This window comes from Montipora capricornis, chromosome 9 (genome assembly GCF_036669925.1).
Source record: "Montipora capricornis isolate CH-2021 chromosome 9, ASM3666992v2, whole genome shotgun sequence".
Lineage (NCBI taxonomy): Eukaryota > Metazoa > Cnidaria > Anthozoa > Scleractinia > Acroporidae > Montipora > Montipora capricornis.
The window spans coordinates 31,869,773-31,894,772 of record NC_090891.1 but is presented as its reverse complement, the minus strand read 5'-3'; the positions used below and the strand labels follow the sequence as shown (position 1 = coordinate 31,894,772).

At 39.2% G+C, this 25,000-nt stretch overlaps 2 protein-coding genes and 1 long non-coding RNA gene across 3 annotated transcripts in view; 2 read left to right on the top strand and 1 right to left on the bottom strand.

Annotated features, from left to right (window-relative positions):
* LOC138017525 (uncharacterized) overlaps positions 1 to 8,489 on the bottom strand; it is a 20,446-nt gene extending 11,957 nt beyond the window's left edge. Inside the window, exons 1-3 of the mRNA XM_068864589.1 lie at positions 8,416 to 8,489; positions 3,937 to 5,186; positions 467 to 598 (exon numbers count right to left, since the gene is read on the bottom strand). Of these exons, the coding sequence (XP_068720690.1) occupies positions 467 to 598; positions 3,937 to 5,161 (1,357 nt within the window). The 5' untranslated portion in view covers positions 5,162 to 5,186; positions 8,416 to 8,489. The remainder of the gene's footprint in view (positions 1 to 466; positions 599 to 3,936; positions 5,187 to 8,415) is intronic.
* Positions 8,490 to 9,134: 645 nt separating this feature from the next.
* The window catches only part of LOC138014978 (uncharacterized), a 177,416-nt gene continuing 161,550 nt past the window's right edge, over positions 9,135 to 25,000 (top strand). The window contains exon 1 of the long non-coding RNA XR_011125455.1: positions 9,135 to 9,224. This is a non-coding gene — a long non-coding RNA (uncharacterized lncRNA). The remainder of the gene's footprint in view (positions 9,225 to 25,000) is intronic.
* Positions 14,868 to 19,175, top strand: LOC138015747 (uncharacterized). Its single transcript, XM_068862858.1, has 5 exons — positions 14,868 to 15,458; positions 15,566 to 15,595; positions 16,179 to 16,236; positions 16,665 to 16,894; positions 17,194 to 19,175. The coding sequence occupies exons 1-5, from the start codon at positions 15,354 to 15,356 to the stop codon at positions 17,827 to 17,829; spliced, it is 1,059 nt and encodes a 352-aa protein (XP_068718959.1). The 5' UTR covers positions 14,868 to 15,353; the 3' UTR covers positions 17,830 to 19,175.

The following is a 25,000-nucleotide window of genomic DNA, read 5'->3' as shown; positions in this document are numbered from 1 at the left end:
ACATTTCACCCACAAGCCCTAGTATTGGAAGTAGGCCCATGCAAAAACAAAGAAAACTCTGACCAGGGTGGGAATTGAATCCACAACCAAGTGTTTCTTTGTCCTTGTGTGGGTCCATTTCTATAACTAGGGCCAATGCTCTCATGGAGTACATGGGAATAAACTACTCTTTGACTAGTAACTATCACCATAATTAATTTTTTAAATAATGTACATGTACATGTAATACATACAATTACCACAAAAAGGTAATGTAGCACCTCTAAAGCCTTAAATTGTATTTTTTAAATAACATACACACACATTGCATTACACCACATTTTAAATGTTGTATAATTGAGTTCCTACTGTAGCATTCTAGCTCATACATGACCATGTATAACCTTACCTTAAACTTTAAAATAAATTGTATACTGGCATTCAGTGTAGCTGTGAGAAGCAAAACACAAAAACTACTGTAGTATACCTTCCTCTGCATTGGATTTTGAACTTCTTCTTTGGCCTGACTCGTTTGCATTTTCTCTGTTTGAAGTCACTGCTCCTGTAGGCTGTTGTTCAACCAAGTTATCTGCAGCTGAGGCTGGACAAGTAGAGCTCTCTGACGAAGAGACCAAATTACAGTCATTGGATGATTCTTCGAATATTAACTTTGACTAGTAAATAAAAAAGGAATTAGAAATTTAAATTGGAGCCATTTAAAAAATGGGACACATTGTACTGAATATTAAACAAGCGTTTTTAGCTCACCAAATAAACTCTTATTTCCAAGGATTAGGAACTTAACCCTTCCCCACCTAAGTGTGAGACTTGTAGATTCTATGGTCCTTTGGCTAACAGCAGACTATTTTACTCGTCAATTCATTCTCATCCCCAGAGTTTTCTTTTCTTTTGGTCCGCGCCAAGAACACTGACTCTGGCCACAGCAAAAGCAGGAAGTCCGGGAATCATAGATTTCCAACTCTTCAGCTGCCCATTTTCAGAAATTTGAAACAACAGTCATCAATGGCTACAATATTATACCATTACCACAACTGTGCATATTTTTGGCTGTGGTCACTGAGTCCATGTTTTTGGGGGTGGTAAAATGAAAAGCGGGCTCTGGAGATGAGGATGGAGCACTTTAGGTGTGAATGGGTCAAACAGTCGATTTTGAGGAGGGAAGAAAACTGGAGTACCCGGAGAAAAACCCTCGGAGTCAGATTGAGATCGACTGAAACTCAGCCCACATACGACCCGAGCCAGAGTTGAACCCGGGTCGCAGAGATGGGAGGCACGGTTGATGACCACTAAACCACCCCACTCCCCAGACTCATGGCGCAAAGACTCATGGCGGTTTACAATAAATATCATTCTTTCTATTGGATGAGAAAGGACATCTTGTAAAGGCATCCCCGGCAGCTGCTACATGTATCTGAGTCTATATTCAATCTCACCCACCCACCCACCCAACCAACACATGTACTTCAAATGAGGACAGACCACAACACCAGGAGGGGTTCCCCCTATTATTCACAAACAGAGTGTGGATTCTTTTATGTCCCACAGTGTTGATTAACAGAAAAAGTTGTGAGACGGGGCCTACGGGTTATAGTCCTTTTCTGAGAAGACTTGAAAGTCTTATTTTACGACCCTGAGTGTTGGTCTAGCCGGAGTCAAAGTCATGACCTCCCGCATGGCAGCCCAATGCTCAACCAACTGACCCATCGTTGCCCGGTAAATGTGTGATACCTGTATCGTCCAATTACATGTATGTGCATCTTTTATCCTCTTACAGAAGACCTTCATGGAAAACCATTTTGTACATGTAAAACTAGCCACATTTCATAATTAAGTCTCCATGTCATAGTCCTATAATTTTATTATTCTAGCTAATGGCCTCAACAAAGGGACAGAAACCCCAAGGGAACCCTTAAATAGGATGTACTTTATCATTGGAGCAAGGCGGCTTGTGGGGAGGACAGCCCCTACAGGGCTTGAAATTAACTTTTTTGCTAAGGTGCCAGCTACCGACTAATGGGGAAAATTTGTTCGCCAGATCATAAATTTAAATTTGGTCGCCAACTTTGCATGCAAAGAAAGTCATAATTTAAAAAAAAAAAGCTTGAGAAAGATCTCTAAAGCCATTGTTGTTTTCGGATTTGTCTTTAGTTTGGTGGCGGTGTTCTTTAAGGTTATTTGAAATGGAGCAAAGCACAGTCCGTGTTTTCCATAGCAAGGCAAACTTGGGTCCTTTATCCTTGCTTTTCACCTCTTCTAAACGCAGTTGTGGCAAGCAACTTACTATCGATCTCAGATGTCCGTGGACAAAGGCTTTTTTTCAGCACACTTCACGGACCGTTGATTTCAGTCTGCAGATAAAAAATTCTGATCATGTGATGACATTTTTTGTGGCTATACGGATCTCGTGACACCATTTTCTGTTACTCTCCCGAAAGGGAAAAAGCATGAAACGATGTTGACGGCGAGTAAAACCGGCGGAAACTATTAAGGGAAACCCATTAAAAGCTTTGTCCGAGGAAAGCAGGTGGAAACTTTTCTTCAGTTTTTTTTCTTTTCTTGGCCGTGGGAAGATTAAAGGAATAGTGCCACGTGGTGGGTGTTAGCCACAAAAATGTTATCACATGATCAGAATTTTTAACCGCAGACTGAAATCAACCGTCTGTGAAGTGGGCTGGAAAAAACCCTTGTCCACGGACGTCTGAGATCGATAGTACCTTGATCTTGACTAAACCCAATACTACAATAATTATTGCTCGGCCTAGGCCCCCACGCAACCACAATGCTTGTACCAGTCTCCGACCGAGATAAAATAAAAGGAGCGGGTCGTATACGGTTTCAGTAGCCTCTAGAATCAGAGGAACTTGGTTTCTTAACGTACTTTTCTATCGATATTTATCTCCATTTATTGATCACCTTTAATAAATGTCAATTTTGCAGTTGTTCGCTTTCTAACAGAGGGGACAAGTTCTCCAACCCACTTTACGTTAAGGGTACAGGTTTCTTTTTGAAGGTTCCATATAAATTTCAAACTCGTTATGCGATGTCCAGGTTCATTATCAGTATCAAGCTAGTTCCGAAGAGGTCCTCGTTTTCAGCATTCACAACTGAAGATGGATTTAAATTTTCAATTAACTTTCTTGTTGAATCTTCCTATTCCGGGCCAAAAATTAAAATTCACGTAACCGGCCAGAAGCATACCGTGTTTAAGTGCGCCCATAATCCCATGAAGCCGCTGAAACAATATGGCGCCTAGTGAACGTGGTGATCGAAGTAGCAAAGTACATTTGTGCTATTAATTAACAATGTGAGAAACCGATTTTCTTGTAGTATTTATACATTATTTTAATGGAGAAAGAAAGGTGAGTCTTGTTCTAGCCACCAGTTCTGAATGATTTCATCATATAAAGATTCAAATAAAAAAGTTGTCTACTGTTTATCCTGGGTTATCAGACAAGCCGCGATTCGCCAACTGGTGACCAGTTCTGAAAATCTAGTCGCCAGCACTCAATTTTTGGTCGCATTGGCGACCAGAGAGTCGCAATTTCAAGCCCTTAACCTTTGGACAACGTGCTAGTCATTACTTTTGGCGACCACACCCACATGAAAGGACAGAATTCTTGTGGTTTTCTAAATCAGGATCAATGTTCTGTCTAAAAATGAATCTGCCCCTAACTTCCAGCCAACAGGACTGAAAAAAAGGGCAAAAGGTCCTCTGGGAACTGAAACAGAATTTCTTATTCAGGTATCACCAAGGAGACCTCTTAGTATAAGCCTTATTGTTTTTTACGGGTGTCCTCGCCACTTTATATATGTTTTAAGTTTAATATACCAGTAATTGCAATTTCATATTATAATGGCAAATAAATTATAGATGATTGATTAAATATATTAAAAAAATAAATAAATAAAGATGAAAATAGATATTAATTACCATACCATGAACCATACTCCATAACTTGTCAACAAATTCCTCACATTGTTTTTTCCAACAGTATTCCTTGCCATAAGCTTCTCTCAGCAATTTGCTTTCTTCAAGGCACACTTTGTGTCTTACACTGACACCCTCAATTGCTTCAGCCCATTTACCTGGATCTTCTGAATCAACTATGCTGTATACTCCTAAGGGAATGCTCTTTATTGCTCTAGCAAATCCTGAATTACTTCCTACAAGAACTGGTAAACCAGCCGATAGAGCTTCAAGGGCAACAAGACCAAATCCCTCTGATTTTGAAGGCATGATAACAAGGTCGACTTCACAAAAAAGATCCTTCATTCTTGCCCGGTTCTGTACAAATTTTCGCACTGTCAGCTGTTGATCTGTAATTCCACAGTCGAGAAGTCTTCTCCTGACCTCATCCTGCTTCCCATCAGGGGCACCCACAAACAGAAGATAATAAAGTTTTCCTTTCAGGCGTTTATCAGCAAATGCCTGAACAGCAATGTCATATCCCTTCAGTTCAAAGTCCTCATCATCTCCACGTCCACACAACAACACCTTAAAATCATCATCACTCTCAACTTTGGCCTGTTGCACTAAATTCCCAAATTCCCTATTAAATAGACCAGGAGCTATTTCAAAAATATCCTCTACCTTCTTACACCCCTGCAAATAGGAAGAGTAAGCCCTTTTAAGTCTTGGTCCCACTGGAACAACAAGGTCAGCATATTTGCAAAGACCAACCTCATCCCAGTGCTTCTGTTCACCCCTTGAAGTAGGATTATCATAAGCCTTATATTTGCTTAGGTCTTCTGGAGCAGTATGCACTACGTGTACCCATTTACAGTTTTGGAATTGTGGAGACCGTTTTATGACCGTAATTTGCCGGCCAAGTTTCACACCATGGCCGACAACAACATCCATTCTGTGATCTTGAGGTGGGAAGCCCAACCAGTCCAGAGGTTCACTAAAGCCTGGGCATTGCCTTGCATCAAGAACAGTGATCCCAAAATGTTGGGCTGCCTTTTTGTCTTCATCTTTACAAGCACCCTCTGGAACCAACATAGCAACTCTGACATTTGGCTGTTGTGACAGATGAATTGCAAGCTCTCTGTTTAATGTTGACAACCCCCCAGACGATGAATTCCATTCACTCCCTAAAAGAGTAACGTCCAGTGCTTCCTTGCTTTGGGCAAAAATCTCCTCTGCTTCTACAGATGACATGATTCCAATTCCAATTGACAGAGAACTGCAGAAATGGTTTACAATATAAACACTGAGTATTTAGAGCAATTACCATAATTATTTTACAGCTAAATGCTCATCCCGACATATGGTAATTTTGGCAAAGGTTAGGACGTGGGTGCTTAGTGGTGCATGGGCAATGGACAAGTCATGTTTGCACAAATTTGCCTAATATTTACTTTCTAGACTGTGCAAGCAAAGAATGAAAAAATAATAACTTTCATCACACCTCTTTGTCATTATCCAAACATGGAAGTTTATGGGGTGAAATAAAACAATGACCAACAGAAAGAGCACAGAAAGTCCAACTGACATTACATAAGAAAATGTGGGTATCTCTTACCAAACCAGTAAGTGCCAGTACAGTAAAAACCTTTCCTTCTGTACTCTTACTGCAGTGCCCTGGACCATAACAACAGCTACCAGTAATCAAGTGAAGCTATGATCTTCGCAGTTATGAGAGCAATTTTTGCAATTGCGTAGAGAAGCCTGAAAAATTCAGGACTTCAACGGGATTTGAACTCGTGACCTTGCGATTCCGGTGCGACGCTCTAACCAACTGAGCTATGAAGCCACTGACGTTGGTAGCTGGTCATTTGTGGGTTCTAATGTTCCCGTGAGGAATGAATCAATGATGAAATGGTATATGAAATGAATCATATATGAACTGCGGATATGAAATCAAGTGAAGCAATGATCTTCGCAGTTATGAGAGCAATTTTTGCAATTGCATAGAGAAGCCTGAAAAATTCAGGACTTCAACGGGGTTTGAACCCGTGACCTCACGATTCCGGTGCGACGCTCTCACCAACAGAGCTATGAAGCCACTGATGTTGGGAGCTACTGAGGTTGTCTCGTTAGTCTAGTGAATATCAGAAACTGTAAGGTGAAGCCATCGATCCGGGTTCAACTCTTTGCCTCGCCTATTGTGAATCTTCTCAGCTTGTTTAAAATCTTTGTTTCGTTGAAGTAGATTTGAAGTCTAAAGTAGACTGTACGTCGTATAAGTTGAATAAAAAGGGAAATGTCAGTTTGAGGGATGGAAAGAAGTGATGACCACATCTTTGATACTGGAGATCTATCTTTTGATCAATTGACACCTGTCAAAACAAGGTATCCGCTGACCAGTATCACATTACCAGGAATCGCGTTAACGCAGAAATCGTGCATTTTTACGCAAATAAAATCCAAAAAATGCATCATCGAAATTTTATTGCGTCCCAGGACGCAAGGCACTGACTTAAATAACTCACACAACTTGCTTTGATTTGTCAGTATATTCTGTTGTTTGTAAAACTGTTGGAGCGATCTGTGATCATAATTGAAGTTCTAAGAAATGGGGTTTAAAACATCTAAAAAGGTTAAAACTAAATTTTCGACCGCCTTCTGCAGTCTTCTTCAGAGGAATGTACTCTTTAAGTCACTGAATGCAAATATATAGCAAAAGACGTCACTCTTCGTTGCTCCTAAGGGAGGAAACCAGTGATGCGTAAACCCTTGGAAAGGGTGCTCTTTCATTAACAGAGTTCTTGTCCAGGAATGAATGTAACGACTCTAGAAAAAGCCTTTGTCGGCCGGTCCTATGCATATGCGTCAATATTAATTCCAAGTTGGTTACTCTCTTTTTCTCGCAGAGGGTCACCAAGATTTTGGGACCCCCAAAAAATGCTTAGGACCCCAATTTGGCCGAACATGCGGGTCCCAGGACCCAGATTGAAAAATCCTAGTGCCATCCCTGATTACCATACTACGTGCTCAAGTTTAGAGCCCATTAAGGTCAGCAAAAAAAAAAATGACCTGCTCCCAACGTCAGTGGCTTCATAGCTCAGTTGGTTAGAGTGTCGCACCGGAATCACGAGGTCACGGGGTCAAACCCAATTGAAGTCCTGAATTTTTCAGGCTTCGCTGCGCAGTTGCAAAAATTGCTATCATAACTGCGAAGATCATAGCTTCACTTGATTTCATATCCGCAGTTCATATATGATTCATTTCATATACATGTACCATTTCATCGGCAACCAGTAATTTAAAATGATTATAAACACATGACTAATTGTCTACAAATTAACGTTTTCAGGGTCAATGAAATATTAAACAATTACAACCATCTACTTCAGCCAGTGGTCAGAGTGAGGCCGGAGCCAGAAACTCTGGATTACAAGTCCAGCCCACAATGAACTCATCACACTGCCTCCCATTGCAACAACCACTCTGCCACTCATGGTTTGCAGGTCCAAATTATTTTTTTGCACACTCTCCCCCACGGAAAATCCCCTGAGGAGAGCAGACAGTTATGTGCCAGCATTTAGATGCTCTAGCTTGTTTGTGCCAAACTAAAGAGATCAATCAAAGATGCACTGGAAATTAACGTCTATGCTAAGCTTAAAGGCCCACCTTCAACCGACAGGCTTTTCGACCGTTTGTTTTTGTTATGGAAATTCGCATTTCTTATCGCAGCGATTTAATTGGATGAATCTCGGATTTGGGTGGAATTTTCATATATGAAAATTGTTCCGAGGCACGCAATGCCTGTCTGTTGAAGGTGGGCCTTTAAGGTGGATTGAACCAGTTTCACCACTTTTTGAGACCTTTTTATTAGAAGGGTTATAACTACATGTACTATACTTTATCACGTAACAGCTATGTTATGGTTCCATTTGAAACACCAATTGTTTAACAAAATGCGCCCACTATTGTAACGTAATAGGTTACCATGGCAACATGAAAGCTCTTCAAAAACACCCTATATTTCATCTTTACTTGCTTATATCTCACAAATGAACTCAGAGACCCCCATTTTTTTTTTGTAGAATAGTAATTAGCAATGTGAGATAGAAGTATCAGCAAAGTTGTAAAAATTCTTGGGAACCAATTCAGGTAGCTCTTGTAGTGTCTGAATTGATTCAGAAGCTTAACTTAATTGCGCCGAAATTCCACAGAAGCATACAATGACTCAAGAAAATTGCAAAGTTGTAATAGTTTCTGCATTTGATTCAGCTCATGTGAAGTACGGTGTCTGGATAAAGGCCGCTCCACAGGCATAATTCCCAGCTAAGCCAGGCGGGGAAAATTGCTTAGCCGATCAGAATTATACATGTACCGGTCATTCTGAATTTATTCGGACCCCGTACTTCACATGAACTTAATTCAATGAAGTCAATTCAGGTCATGTGAAGTACGGCACCTGAACCGGGCCTAAGACATCAGAGGGATACATTAGGGTGTACATGTACCTTTGCAGTGGTTTAACTTAATCTGGGATGTTCAATTTCTTCAAATACCAAATGCAGGAAACTTCTCAGTCTCTGAAAAAATTCAAATTTCAAGTCAAAATGAAGCAAAGTGACAGAAAATTGATGAGCTCTCACTTGATCTTTCTCTGCAAGACTGGCACACTATGAAAAAGATCGGTAAAGGAATATTTATGCAGGAGGAAATGTCAAGTAAGTTTAAATTGCCACTGCACAAGAAGCAAACAAGTTTCTGCGTACAGCCGCCTGGTTGAAAATGCTCGAACCCGAAGGCAAAATGCAAGAAAAATGCCGATGCTGATAAAGAGCTCTTGGTTCTCAAATTATTACAAGCAATTAATTTTCCAACAGAAGGATGTGCTATCCATCGCTTTTTTGGGTAAAATGAAAACTACTTTACAGATCGTCCGTGGTCTACAATGTATCTCGTCACAGGTCACCTTGCAAGCAGAGCCTTTCTTTTGCTTGCTCGATTTTGGCGTTCTCGAGAAAGGCTCTGCATGAATCAAGTAAGATCTCTATTGAATATGCGCTGCATGTTGCCAGGATACAGTCTCGAACCCAAGTCTAATATGCCAGATCTCGCTACCATCTTGGTTTTTCATGGTATAGCGGGCTCAATTATAACCATCGGTTTTGTCACTAAAGGGACGCTCGCACTTGAATAACCGGTTTGACGAGAGAAAACAAGATTGAGTAGTCCAGAAGTTCGGGCTGCGGCGGCTTCAAACAGTTGACGCGATTCGGGCAGAGCCTACTTTTCTCCTCCTCAGTAAAGAAAAAGACAAAAGGTGGCTCTGCTCGCAGGGTGGTCACAGGTGAAATCATCACTATTTAAAACCGGAAGAAACTTGAGGGACACGATTTCCAAAAACCGTTAACAAAATGAAAATCAAAGCAGCTAAATATACCTTCTAGGATAGTCTTAACAATCCCTACAGGGATAAGCACACATCTCGACTGTAGTTGCAGTAATGGAAAGTCGCCTCCAGAACCATCCTCAGAGACCCAGGGGCAGATCGCGAGGCAGGGGAAGTGTAAACGGGCGAAAGAAAGTGGCGACCAAGAAAAGCACAGTAGGGCGAGAAGAGCCCCTGGGGAGCTCTGGGGACAAGTTTCCAAACAGCAGAGGTCATTCTCAATTCTGATTGGTGCCAGAAATTCTTTGTGTTTTTCTGCCCAATCAGAGGTCAATAAGCCGTGAAGTCGTTTCGTTTCTTCTTACACAGAAATCACTTGATCGCCATACTCGCTAAGTTTTGATCGAGGAGAAGTCTCAATCACACCACAAAATATACAGGAAATCATTCGGAATATCGGCGGGGAAATACGCTGGACCTTTCGAAGGTATCGTTAAAGTAGCGCATTTCCAGGTTTGCGAGATTTAGTTAAAGATGTCCTCCCTGATTCACCTAACATAGCATTGATTAATTTGGATCTGACAATTATTTCTATACTGCCCCCTTTTCCTAGTCGAGGTATTTCTATTGTAGATTTCTAGCATCAATTTCTGTTGCTGAAACTTTGCTAATCTCGAGAGCAAACGTTTGCTTCTGAATGCTGCCAAAGTAACAGCTGGTGTGTTCTTTATGCAAGGAGCAAATTACACACAGGCTGTATGTGCACAAGTGTGCTTGCAATTCCTTTGAGATAATTTTACTTGGATAATGGACAATAATCTGAATGTAAAACAAGATTAAAGACAGTTACAAAGAACATAGGAGAGAGATTGTTAATATTTTATGAGCACCGTAAGTTGGGTTGTCATTAATGTTTTAAAGCAACATTAATTTTGCTCTAAGGAAATTCTTGTTTGCTGTTTTATATTTCCACAGGAAATTTACTTGTGGAATTATGTTGTTAAATTCACAAGGTGATTTAACAGGGCATTGGAATTGTTGCTTATGATTTTTCAAGGCTGGATAATCATAACACCAATCACATGATGATTTATCCACACTTGGAAAATCGACACTGGAATCAAATACGATTCACCTGAATCACGTGGTATGATTCCAGCAGCCCGAAAAATCATTGGTGGAATCATAACTTAGGATTCGTTGCTTTCTTGAAACTGTTCGTGGATTCAATATCGTTACTAACTTATTAAAATCTGAACCATGTTTAAAATAAGCACTTGTGACAACGTGTGATACACGGAGGAGAAAAAAAAGTGTGATTTCCATGATATTAGGCAAGAAAACGACTGGCAGTGTGTGAGGTGTCTGAGAGAATCTGAGAGCATTCTTTTGGTAAGTCAGCTCTCACCTGTTATTGATCTTGTATTTGCATGTTGAAGCAATTTTTATTTGGATGTATTGATCATTTGTTTGAAGACATTGCACACGTTGTGAGAAGCGAGCTTAAACAATGGTAAATCGTTGGAAACTTCACTGAAATTTACAGTATTGTCAAGGTTGCACATTATATTATTGTCTCTTGTGTATGCAAAAGTGTGCCTTGGTGTGTTCAATTTGTAGTTATAATGCGAAGCAATTATTTTTTTATGTCCCAACTCTTGATGTATTTCAGGTCGTATGATTAAACATTTTCGTGAAATATTAGAACTCGATGGAAACCAACCCTATTTTCTTCAAGAGCCATATTATAATTAAGTGAATAGTGACCAGCCAGGCCTATTTAATCCCTTTTTATCAGTTGCTGTGCTTCCAGATTATATTGCAGTATCTAATTAGATGATTTGTTGAAACCTTTAATAAATCTACTGGTAATTGCTAAACATAATTTGGAAAAAAATTGAGTTTAATTATCATTTTAATGATAAAAGCTTACATGTAATTATAAAATTGACATCAGTTTTCTTTAATCTGTACCATTATACAGCATTTAATGTCTTGAAATATTCAAGTTTCAAGTGGAACTACGAGCCAACATTTTCTATGTTCTATAAGAGTACAGACCACAGACAACTGACAATAACTTGGGGAAAAAAGTACAATGTAACAAAATCACCCTACTGTTTGGTTTCACATTTGTTGAGACAGCATGTGCTCAATCGTGTTACTGTTGACATCATACATGTAGTTCATGGCCACAAACCAATCAGTGCATAAGAATTTTGACAGTTATTGTAATAATAGTAAAACCAACAATTGCACTTATCAAACCAGAAATACAATGTACGTCTATCTTATATATTGAAATTTGTCTTGTTCCCAACGTTTCTCAAGTAATTATTTGGCTAATAACACAGGTGACAAATAACTCCTTAATTTTGGAACGAAATTTAAGGGTTCATTTTTAATTTGACATGTGAAATTACAATGTTGCCATTGCAACTTTTCCTACATTACCAACATGGTACCCAGGTTTGAGAATTAAGGAGTAAGTTTAAAACAATGTAGCTAATCAATGGAGATTATTTGATTTTGGACAAAACATGTGTAAAATTATGCCCTAATTTCATTTGTCACCATTTGATTACCCAAATTTCTCAAGTGATATTATTATTTGGTAACTTTCCTTAAAATGACCTGTGTCATGCATTTTGGACAAGACCACTTGGGCCTGAACCTTCATCTTCTTAAGTGCTATAATACAGAATGGATATCTGGGTAATTGAGGAAGTTTAAGTAGTTATTGGCCAGTCTTCTGAAGCATCATCCTACAGTTTTAGTGGGTTACTCTGTGGGTTTCACTGATTGCGATACTCAAGGTACGTAATGTAGTCATCGACTCAGATTAGTCACTAATTGATAGTTCTTCTTAACTTGAAGTGTAGTCACCCTACGTATCAACCTTCTCACATTGACAATATGATCTCCATGATAAAAAGTGCTTTTCAAGGCTGGCAATCCAGCTAATTTGTCAGAAGCATGGTTCTTGTTGGCAAAGTGAAACCAGTTAACGTTTGCAAGATGGTGTATCTTCATGCTAGTGGCTCCATTTGACCCTTTCAAGTGGACACATGCAGTGAAAAAGAAATTAACCTGAATAAAATAGGAAGAAACATTCTCACTATCACTCCCATCTAACTTGTCCACACAATAAACAAGGGCTGTTTGACCTCTGTCTGTTCTGTTGTATGCTGAAGAGAAAGTGGAACCATTTACATCACATCTATCAAATGTGTCAATGCATGGCTCAACGGACAACAGTGAATCGTCATAAATGTGTGACAAGTAGTTTTTAAGTTCAATAAAAAATTCAAGTTTTGGTCTTTGTTTCATTCTTCGTGGTGGCAACATCTGAACTCTCCACTGTTTGGCTATTTCTTCTGGGAAATCTTCTCTTTCCACTCTCAACTGAGTGTCCAATATTCCTTGTGTTCTGGATGGAGCTAGTTTATAAATGCAATCAAGCCCATTAAAAAAGCGTTCTGCTTGTATGCTGAGGTAAACTGACCATTTCCTCCTGCCTTTCTGCACTATGATCATCTAGGCACTGATTAAGGAATGGCTTCAGTTGCAAAGGGATGCATTTTTCTTGGAAGCTCTCTAATGTTGGGATCTTTGAAGTACTAATTAAGTGCTGCACAACAAAGTTGAGAAAAATTTCTTCTTCCACAGTTTTTCCACTGTTGTTCATGTCACGTAAAAGGCCAATGTGTCGTTCGTACGGAAAGCACCACCAGCTTGTTGGGGGGCCCCAATTCTGAATAAGCTCAGGAATGTGTAGTGCCATGTGGTAATTCACACTTACGGCATACTTTCCAAGCACCCTAGCATACAGTTTATGGTGCTTTTGGAGAAGACAGGAAATATCATCTACCTCATGCCTCATGATGGGGTCTTTCAACATAAGTTCAACTGCTTCAGCAAGACATTTGGTTGAGTCTGAGTAAAAACTTATCTTGCCACTTGCTCCAATCATCCCTTTTTCACAAACTGCCTGGAAGCAACATTTATCACAGGGCAGATCTGCTTTGTGACTTTTGTACTGTGACACCTTTCTTGAGGCTGGGAGGTCAGCCAAGATGGGAAGAAGAATAGAGCGGCTGAATATTTTCCCCGGACCCAATGAATTAATCTGAATTCCAGAGTATAATGTAATTAGGTCATCAATGATGGGTGATAAATAGGTATTGACATGACCTTCTGGCTCTGATGGACCTGGTATCAAGCCGATAAGCATTGACCACCTTGCTTTGAAGCGCTGACTCTTTGGGATGTTCAGTACACTCATATAGATGGCTCCACAAAAGTAGACAGCCCTTTGGAATGGGTTGAAGAAATCTAGATAGAGCAGCAATGCCAAATTCATTTTATCCTTTAGCAGCGGTTTTGTCATGTCATCAGGATCCATCAGGAACTGTTGCAAAATCTTTCCATCCCAGATATCCCTGTACTCGGTTTTTGAAGGTTCAGGGCGGTCTCTAATTAGGTGCAAGAATTGTTCTTGCTTAAAAAACATTTTAATCCACTCTGAAGGAGGTAAAAATGGATATGTCTTGAAAGGAACCATCTTGGTTCTACCAAATGATAATTTTTTGTTGAAGCGTTTCACGTAACTTTCCACAATGTGGTACACCATTGTTGAGCACCATTATGGCGACCAGAAATCGACACGAACATCTGGAATTCACTTGGCGATGAAATAACTTTCTTTTCGCTCATGAGATGCAATACATATGTAAGGACACATCTCCTAATGTACTTGAAACGCTCAGCCTGCTGAGATTCATAGTCATTGATATATTTTTATAGTGGTACTACACCAAAAAAAACAAAACTTTTTTTTCCCTTTGGATTTCAAAACTATGTTGACTAAACACTAACTGACCCAAGTTTTAAGTTCTGATTTTAAAAAGACACCTGTTTATTTTAATTAACTGGAATTTTCTTATTTATCGGTCCGCCATTACTAACATTAAAATCTTGAGAGAGCTGGAACGAGGAGAAAATGACGTCAAAGACTCATTGTTTTGAGAATTCAATGCGTGTGTACGCGGCCAAATTAATATGCAGCACGGGAGTTTCAGGCTTTCAGACTTTTAAACCATAATAAATTGTGTTTACACGCCGAAATTTTAAAATAGTGAGTAAATGTCGTCACTTTTCCCTACATCCAACCCTCTGAAGTCCAATCGGTCGTTTTTGGAAGTGAGTAATGGCGGACCGTGAAATCCAAAACTTACACTGAAAGTAAACAGCCTTTGGACAAAAATAAAAGCTCAAAATTTTGCCAGTTAGGTGTTAAGCGAACACGCTTTCAAAATCTGAAGAGAAAAAGGAACTGATTTTTTGATCATAGTACCACTTTAAGCAAACAACTTTGTATCATGGTGTCACGCAAGGTGACAACTCGTCAATTCAAAATACTGTATTTTCGAAACGAAAGATGTCATATAACTCGAAACTTGAAAAAAGATTTATTTCTAGAACATCTTCAACCTCTGAAAGTTAAAAATGCAAAACAAATTGCAGTTTTGTTTTCAGAATTTGATGACGTCACTGTGAAAACCTCCGGGGAAAACCATCTATACATGTCAAGATCAAAACAAAATGTTGACAAAATTCACCTTCCAAATCCGGCTTGTGAGAATCCGAAAACCTCGCTTTTTTGGCTGGCTGGTTACTTTCACTGTAGCATCCTGACCATCTTGAACGGTCCAACCCAAACAGTTTGTGATGCCTGTATACCGTTCTTCGTGCTCGCAAACAACCGTGACAATTGGGGCAAAAACACTTCCTATAACCGGTGTCAGAGTTACTTTCGGCCATTTCTTGAAATTATGTCAGCCGAGACGAAATAGTTTCACTTTTCTCATTAGCAACACCCTATTACTGTGATAATCATCTATTGACGTGCGCACGACCCACGACAGGAAAATCGTAAGCGAAGAATTGCGTGACTTTCTTTGCGAAGATTTGACGGGATTCGTAACAATTTACTCCGCCTTCTCTCCTTGGTTTTCAAGCGTGATTTTCTCGTAAATTAACAAACAGGAATACTTAAGCATGGAAGTCGAGAATCCGGAAGAACTGATTCAAGTCCTGTTGAATAATCCTGCCTCAAGAAATGCCCTGAGCTCTTTTATCGAGCAAACAGTACAGGAGAATCACGTAAGTACATCAATTAAGCCAATTAATTGAAGATAAGTGGTTTACTTCGCAGAGAGCTGTGTACACTCTCTTTAACCACGTTTCTCGTTCATTGTTTCTCATTTTAGTCTACTATTCCGTCAAAATCTGTGCCTTTGGTAAGTATAACCAAAGATTTTGGGATTGCAGAACAGACGATTAGACAATTGATGAAAAATACAAAAATTTTGGTTTATCAACGGAGTTGATAATGTAAATTGACCACCGTACAGAGATTCTACTAGAATCTCTGTACGGTGGTCAATTTACATTATCAACTCCGTTGATAAACCAAAATTTTTGTATACTACTTCCCCACCGACGCAGCACCACAGTTTCTTTAGAAACTACCCCTTGATTCATGATGAAAAATATATATCACGTAAGCGTGGACGTCCATAAATATTACCGGAGGTAGGAAATTTTAACGTTGTCTGAAATAAAATTATTAATCGGGGTGAGCTCAATTTTAATTTTCATGGAAAGATGCACTAAGGCTATCTTGTGATTTGTTATTAGCGTTGTTTGTAATTTTCATGCTGTTATTCAATTGTTAGATCTCTATATTCCCGGTCGATTTTACAGATATCCACACTTAAATGTGTGCAAGTTTGTGTCTGTTCACACAGTAAATGAAGCCTTTGGCAATTTGTATAAGGACTATAGACGTCTAACAGGTTGCTTTTGTATAATATTTGATAGGATGTAATGAAGGATGCATTTCAATATGAATTTAAAGACCGTATTGATCCCAGTAAAGGTAAACCATTTTTGCTTGCAGTTAGCATTCAATGTGTAAGACAATCCCGCCCGGATATGGATTATGAGTTGCCTTGTGCTGCAATGGCGTTGGGTGTCAACAAAGTACACAGGGAATTTTTTTCCCAATTAATTGTGGATTTAAAAAACCTTTTATTGGACTTTTAAAGACATTTCAACTGAATTTTATTTTTCTGTTTCATAGGAACATTAATGTAGAGGTTAATTTGTTAAGATTGACTTTGAATCAGTCGAATAGGGATAAAAAATAATATCCTAGATTTGATACCAAGAGCTCTCTAATTAAAGTACTTCATGTTTCTGCAGTCAATAGATGGAAATGATAGACTCCCTTGTTATTATTTTGATTTAATTTTGACTTTTCCTAAAGATTTTACAGTAATTCATTTCATCCCACTCCATTAACAGTGCCTTGGTCTGAAATTGATCCTTCCCTTTGCAATGAAATATACCAGTACATTCATGAAATGATGGCATTTGATGAAGATGGCAATGCTGTGGTACCACCTTCAAGAGGAGTGATCATAAAAAGGGTCAAGCGGTATTACCGTAATCAGAGACATCAGCAAATAACTAAAGCAGACCAAGAGAAGAGGCGACGGCAGAGATTCATCAACAGAAGGAACCGATTAACCATGGTAACACTTGCCTTATTTCAATATAAATTGTTTAAATACTGGTGCCTGGTCTATTCCAAAATATGCAGAAGTCACTCTTGTCTTTTATGAGGGTTTGAGCACAATCACGCCAAAGCAGCCAGCAGTGAGAGGCAAATTGGTGTCAACATAGACGGTGGTATACCAACGGTACACGGCTTCTCATGAAATTGAAATCTCTTGGGTAAAGGCTAAATATTCAATCGCATAGCCAGTTTGCATTGACAAACAATAATATTATTGCACTGGTAACAACGTTGTTATGTTAACTTTTGCTGTAGGAAAAGGGAGACAGAGCAGTGGAAGAGGCACAGAAAAAGTTGGAACAGGAGCTAACAAAAGAGGAAATAAATAAAATCAGATCAGAGATACCGATGGTGGGCAGACAAGAAATTGGGCGGGTGCCAGACTCAGATGATGAAGACGCAAAGAAAGATTTGCAGTTAAAACGCAAGATCAATTTAGAGAAGGGAAGAAGGGTGGCACGAGAGAACCAGCGGAAAGGAAGTAGAATCTGGCACACAATACAACACATGTCAGAAGACACGAGGCTACATGTGAGAGATGTATTGGACATGGCAGGAAAAGAAAATGTGCCTCAAGCTCACCCTTCAGCAGCAGAAAAACAGGTAAGTGCTTCACTGACTCCTCTGAAGAGTTCAACGGCATCAAGTTCCAATGCAGTTTTAAGATCCCATCAACAGAAGAGCAGACTGGCTTTGCAGAAGAATAAAAAAAGTGCTTCCACAACGTCTAGAGGAGTGGCTACCTGTACCAGTTTAGGCCATTCACGAGAACAGCGAGATTTAATGGCTACTGCAGGGGCCCTCCGTGCTTCAACAACAATCGATTTTGAGTCACCACATCATATTTCATTCCTTGACAACTTTTTGTTTGACGGTGATTTTAATGACTAGATAACTGGAAAGTAATCACATGATTTTTGATTGCAATTTGGAATTTTTCTGCCCCCTCAATCCCATAAAGAAGGCATGCAGGTTCAATTACCGGTATTTGTAGCCTTAGAAAAATATTATAAGTGTTGACATCTCATCCACATTGTATAAGAAATTATGTGATCACTTCTTAAATTTTATGACAAAAACTAATGACAAGAGGTCATGTTTCGCCTTCTCTAAAGTCATCTGTGAAGTTAACAAAGACAGCAACATGACATGCAGGTGGATGACATCGTAACCAAAACAAAACAAAAAGGACGATTCCATCCTTGCAAAATAATTTAATTGTTTAGATCAATTTCATCGTCACATGTTTCCTTTGTTAACTTTGCAAAATTAATATTTTGTCACTTGATCCCTTATTGTTATATACATGCTTTCGGCAAATTACTATCTTTCTAATTTACCATCACAAACTGCTTTGTGTACTGTTTTTATTAAAGACAAATTCTTGCATTGGAAAGCAGTCTCTGACATAATTAGGAATAGACCCATCCCTCTTGCATGCCCACTGCGGGATCAAAATGTAATTAAGGACAGTGCCTACTATTGTTATTGCGCATACATTCTGCGCATCTTGAGATACTCAGGTTTCCTATCAATGATGCTTACCAATACAGTGATACAGTTGTTTGTTCCTTGCTGAACTATTAGATGGAATATGATATTAACAATGTTAACTGTAAATTACCAGACTGAGTATGTAGATTTGGGAGTTTGATATCAATATTGTGCTGATTTTAAATTATTTTAAGGACGGTGCCTTAACTATTGTTATTGCACATACATTTTGCTCATCTCGAGATACTCAGATTTTCTATCGGTGATGCTCACTAATTAACAATTAGACCCCTATCCCGCAAGGACTACTGGTCAATAGCCCGTGAAGCGAAGTCAAATGGGTTATTGACCCGTGGTCCTTGAGGGCGAAGGGTCTAATAATTATTGTTTTAGAATCACCCAACTAGTCGGACAGAAAAGGCTTTAATAAAGTTAGCAAATGCAAGTTGAAGAAATATTTATTGGGGAATAAAACGAAAGAAAATGTCACGCTTTTCTCTACGCGAGGACTAATACTAATAGTCCTCTAGTAGCGTAGCCAATCAAAATGCAGCATTTGCATTAGTCCACTAGTTGGGTGATACTAATACAGTGATATTTTTGTGCAGTTTAAAACTATCCGTAGTAAGTACTCTTGGTATCCAAAAAGAAAATTGGGGGTAACCATGCATTTTTGAGAGACTTAAGCTTCAATTTGAGAAATTTGAGAAAGAACGCCATACATTACTTTGTATTTCGTATTATTCAACAATTATATTAGAAAATGCATGGCTACCCTCAATTTTCTTTTTGGATTTCAATGACACTTGTCAAGATCTAGGTTTCTGTCTGGTTGTATTAAATTTGATTCATTATCCTCTGGAGCGGCTCAGGTGGCATGTGTGGAATTAGGCCGGAGCACTCGGCTAAGTTAAACTAAGTAATTTGCAATAAACTTGGAACTTAAGTATATGCCGTTACAACGATGGCAAATTTTATTTTCTAGTACACTGTCAGTATAATAAAACATGTTTTTACATCGACATACAGTGTGTATGTATACATAATTATTGGAAACGGGCATACCTTGACGTATGTTCCTTTGCTCGATTTTGGAAAGCAGGGGCAACTTCCTTTGCTTTCCTCATGGTGATTTTTTAACTCACCAGGAAAAGACATTACCGAGGATGGTGGAATTAGCTTAATTGGTACATTTTCAAAGGTAATTCTATAACCTTTTTCCTTGTCAATGTGACAAGCAGTTTGTGCATACCCTTGCCTCAATGTCAAAGGAAAAAGGGGATGTGTCATTTTCAACACGTGCTTTGCTGAAATGGCAAATGACGACTTTTTTTTCCAGATTGATTCCACCCTGTTATGACAAGTATCGCACAATGTAAGAGAAATAAAAAAAATTGGTTTTATCAACGGAGTTGATAATGTAAATTGGCCACCGTACAGAGATTCTGAAAGCTGACGTTTAACCTCCACTTATTTCATTCAAACGCGACAAAAACGTAGGCACCTTTTTAGTTAGAAGCGCGCTCAAAACTAACGAGGAACCCGGCACTTTCAAATGCGCGCGCTCACGATGCAAAACTTGTCTTTTCATTGTTAACACTAGCAAGATATCGGGACCTACATGTAAGCGATCTGTTAAGATCACCGATTGTTTCACATGTACCACTGCAAATGTCATTTATTGCATAACCTGTACGTTATGCAATAAATTATACATTGGCGAGACAGGTAGACGACTAGGTGACCGATTCCGCGAACACCTTTGCGATGTTGAGAAGAATGACAAAGATGCATCTAAGCCAGTCGCTCGTCATTTTAATCTCGCTAACCACTCCAAATAACACACGGCTAGCTGCGGCCTTTCCCTACATCTAGGTACGATGGAAAGCCGCAAGAATCTAGAACAAAAATTCATCTTCCAAATGGGCACCCTTAATCCTCACGGTATTAACGAACGCTTTTCATTTAACTAATATATTCCTATTTTTCAAGTTGCCATGTTACCACCAATAGCGTAGCTCCTACTCTACTATAAAAATTACACGTAACCGATAATTCCTCGCTTCGCTCTGACGAAGGGCCATTCCATTTAATATCCACACCCCCCCTGTTGACGATTGATGTCATACATGTATCCCTTAAGAAATTATTTTATCCACCAATACCCTCAGAATTTAGTCCATTTGTAAAGAATATGTTCAGAATTTTATTATTTTTGCCGATATCTATAACGATCCAGTTGATGATATCCAGTGAGGTTACCCCCCTTTAGAAAAATAGTTATTTAATGCTGACTACATTTCGAAAAAATAAAAGAGAAATGGGTCACCCTTTAGAAAAAACGTAATTATGTTAGAACCCTAAAGAAAAATGTTGTATCTACCTTACCCCCCAAGAAAAATGTAGTTGGAAGGAAACCCCCAATTTCCGCAAAGCCCATACCCCATTCCCAGGCAACTGCAGGGCATTTGCACACGTTGTCGCCACCAGGGGTTGGGAATTTGCATTTGCATACCCCGGGCGACCTCCGGGCATTTGACACACTTTTTCGAAAGAACCTGCTCTGCCTCATCTTCATCACAATTGACACGCTGTTAAACAAGCAATTTTCATTTCCAGTACTGCATACGGGTGAAAACTCACTCCAGTCATCTGGCAAATATATTTTGAGGGTAGGTGTTCCATCTGACGGGAAGAACGGAATTCTTTAACTGGAAACCCTCTAACTAAGGGAAGAAAATTGGAAAGAACCTGCTCTGCCTCATCCTTGTTTGTGACTGTCCTAGATAGGCTTTCTATTTCTTCAGGACGCAACATTTTGGACTTCTGTAAATTTTGATGAGGAAAAAGGTAATACTGTCAACGTGGTGTCCTTGGTCTCGCTCAAAAAACAATATAGGAATCAAAATGAAAAACGAAAGGGCAAAAAACTTAATTACGCATTGACGTGTCGTTATTCCTTGCGCCGTTAATGCACAGCTTTACTGCATGGAGGAACAGACGAAAATAAATAATTCAGAGATGTGTTTAATTTGTGTCTGTGCAACGTTTTCGCTCACCAGAAAATATTTCTCAGCAAACTGTACAGGGGCACCCAGCGATACGCTTCGCTGAAATATATTTAGGAGAGTCAAACTGTTCTAAGAATTTCGGTTTGGCGTTCGCCGGATTCTACGTTGCCAAACAGCTATAGATTTCTTTACTAAGACATCACCTAAAATATTTGCAACCAGGAAAAGTAGTCTCTTACGTTTTCGGGAAATTTTTGCAATTTTTGGCACTTAAAAAGATCACCTAGCAGTTTCGGACGAGCAAATTTTCAGCTATAGCAATTTTTGAAATGAAGATCAGCTTCATTCCCTAAAATTTTCAGACACTAGTTTTCAGTTAAGATATCCGAACAGATCAAAATAAAATTAATTCTTTAGGTGATAAAAACATCTCTTTAGACAGTCTATAAATTGCAATAGCCTTTGGCTTAATTTGCTCGTTGGGTGCCCCTGAATATAGTCGTTTCGATCGGGAGATCTATTTGCTCTAAGCTTCTGTGGTAGTAAAATTGGAGAGCCCACACCTTCAAAAGTTCACTGAGTAGTTCAGTTTTAAGTTACAATAGATTTTTAAGGTCTCAAAAAAAGAATATGATTTTCTCTTTTTGTAATGCAATTACAAAAAACTTGATTGTAAGGATAAAACTCTTATCGCAGCTACGACACACCCGCTATTAACATAATTTGATTGGATGAGTTTAAACCTGATGACAGACGAATTCTTCCGCTGGTGTGTTCCAACAAGGATATACGTCATAAGCGCATCTCCTGCAGTTGTTCGGACATAGAAATGTGACTGTAACTGTAACTTCTCAACTTCACTAACCATATTAAAAAAATCACAATTGCAAGTAGATTTTTTTTTCTTTTACAGGTTATAGCAGTTTTCAACAAAACTGTTGCTTCTCGATATTTTTGATTGTCAGTCGTTAAAAATGGCGCGAAACTCAGATCGGATGTTTCAAATACCATGTAGCATGAAAATTTTGCGGATTCTAATTTTTGCGGCTTTTGCGCATTGACCCGGCCGATCCGTAAAAAATAGTTCCCACAGAATAAAAAACCCACAAAATAATACGCGGCAAAAATTAATTTCGTTTTTAGTCATATCAAAAAATTTAGTAGACTTATGCCACTTGGGCGATATACACTGGACTTAAAAAAGAACATTGACATGATTTACCATTGAAAAGCAATCCTAGCTTAGATACATACCGTAGTCTGTATCGCAAACAAAACAACAGCTAAACGTGGTGTCCTTGGTCTCGCTCAAAAAAGAATATAGGAATCAAAATGAAAAGCGAAAGGGCAAAAAACTTAATTACAAAAAGCAATACTAGCTTAGATACATAACGTAGTCTGTATCGCAAAAAAAGAAAAACAACAGCTAAAGGACAGAAAATGTCAAGCAATATTCAGTACTAGATTAGCACGAATGGGTCATTTGAAGGAACACCAGTTCCCAGCAGAAATTTCTTCTCGAATCGGAAAAAAAAAATCCGCACAATATTCATGCTACACGGTTGCCGATTTTTCCTGAGGATCCTTTAGCTAATAATAGTGATGACAAAATGTGTCTAGTTTAACCATAAGAAATAACCATTTTATTTCCAAACATCTCTCTCTGAAAAGGCGTCGTTGTGCTTCCGGAAAAAGGGAACAGAGAGAGAGATTCATGTCGAGGTCGTTTTCAAGTGTTTTTTTATTAAAAGGTAGGATCACCGGAAACCATCAATCTCCCTCTATTAGAAAGTTTCTCGACACTTTAAGGGTGTCTCACTATTGATTTTTTGGATGCGCAGCGAAATCCCTTTTCTGATTTTGTGTTCGATTGGAAAGCCCAAAAATCAGATTTTCAGATCTAAATCCAGATGACGCATCCCAAGTCAGAATATTGCTTACCTCTGTCGGTCTGTCTTACTGAACTTTGATGGTGCAGTGAATGAATCAATAAACAACGCCGGTTGATGAAAGCTGTTAATCGTTGTACGAATTGTGTTTTGGAACACTTCTAGAGTTTGTCTAGAACCCACAAAAACGTACAACAGGGCTGCCCGGCATGACTATTCCGGGGGTGGGGGGTGGGGGTAGGAGGCGAGGGGTAGGGAGTGAGGGGTAGGGGTGGGGTTAGGTGGTGAAGGGTACTATAGCTGAAACAAACTAAACCTTTACGAAAATGCTTAGGCCTAAACACTATGCTTTAGATAATGAATAGGCCTAAGGTTAGCATTTTTGCAAAGGTTTGGGTTGTTTCAGTTATGGTACCCTTCACCCCCTACGCCTCACCCACCACCCTCCATCCCCGGAATAGTTATGCCGGGCTGGCGTGAAACCGAATTTGTTAAACTCGTTTGCCATTCAAACAAAAATAAAACTGAAATGGCCGTTTCATACATATTCTAGACTAGAGCCAAACGCGAACATTAAAACTTGAATATTTTCAAATCCTTGAACTTTATTTCATAATACTTGAAACGTCAAGACTGCTGAAAGTCTCGAGGCAAGATATTTTTTCCAACCAGTCATCAACTGACATTGGTGTCATGCGAAGTTAAAACTCGGAAATTCAAAAATTAATGTGTTAGGCCATCCCGTTTTTTTCGAGATAAACTAAGTATAAAGCCAGGATCCGAGCCAGGATCCGAGCCAGGATCCGAGCTAGGATCCGAGCCAGGATCCGAGCTAGGATCCGAGCCAGGATCCGAGCCAGGATCCGAGCTAGGATCCGAGCCAGGATCCGAGCCAGGATCCGAGCTAGGATCCGAGCCAGGATCCGAGCCAGGATTATAATGCTGCATAATAATAATTAGGTGAATGACATTGTTACGAGTTCGATGTTTTAAAGTGGTAGGTATAGTTTGCAGTCTAATCAGAACGCAGTGTCAGAACACAACGAAGTTGTTTATTTCACACGAACGTAGTAATTCCACTCCGGACTTCACAACAAGCACACGCTAGACTTGTTAACAATACTTCGACCTCCGTCGCTCTTGTATAAACACACGGCCTCTGCCTTGATATCCACGTAACCTCTCTGTTACACTTAACAAACACGACCTCAAATAGAATTACTAAATCACAATGATACAGCACTAATTAGATATTCTAGAAGATTCGAGACAAAATTAGCATATTCGCGAATGTTCCAAATACTAGTCACGCAATAATTTTCGTAACAAACATAGAGTTCGTGTTCATGAAAAATAGTGACTTGGATATAAGCATTCCCCAAAAGTGCATCTGTACTATCCAAATTAATAATTAGTTGTCCATCTGTTGAGAACGTGAAAGTCAGCTGGACCGTTTATATAAATAACAACAAAACAGTCCCCCTAGAAGAGAATGCTAGTTTTAAATAAGCAATACATTTGGTTGAACTAGCAATATACGTCCCCAGCTACCCCTACAGGAAGTATTCCATCAGGAACTAGCATTTTACTTACTCGAAGTATCTTGCCTAATATTCTACTTCGTACTAAAACCGATACGCATAAACAAAGAGTGTGTAGAGGTTCAGA

Bases quoted from the DNA above. Each gene is read 5' to 3' on its own strand.
- LOC138015747 (XM_068862858.1), top strand. From the start codon at position 15,354: ATGGAAGTCGAGAATCCGGAAGAACTGATTCAAGTCCTGTTGAATAAT. The intron at 15,459-15,565 runs GTAAGTACATCA...TTCTCATTTTAG, and splicing joins AAACAGTACAGGAGAATCAC to TCTACTATTCCGTCAAAATC. The intron at 16,237-16,664 runs GTAAACCATTTT...CTCCATTAACAG, and splicing joins CCGTATTGATCCCAGTAAAG to TGCCTTGGTCTGAAATTGAT.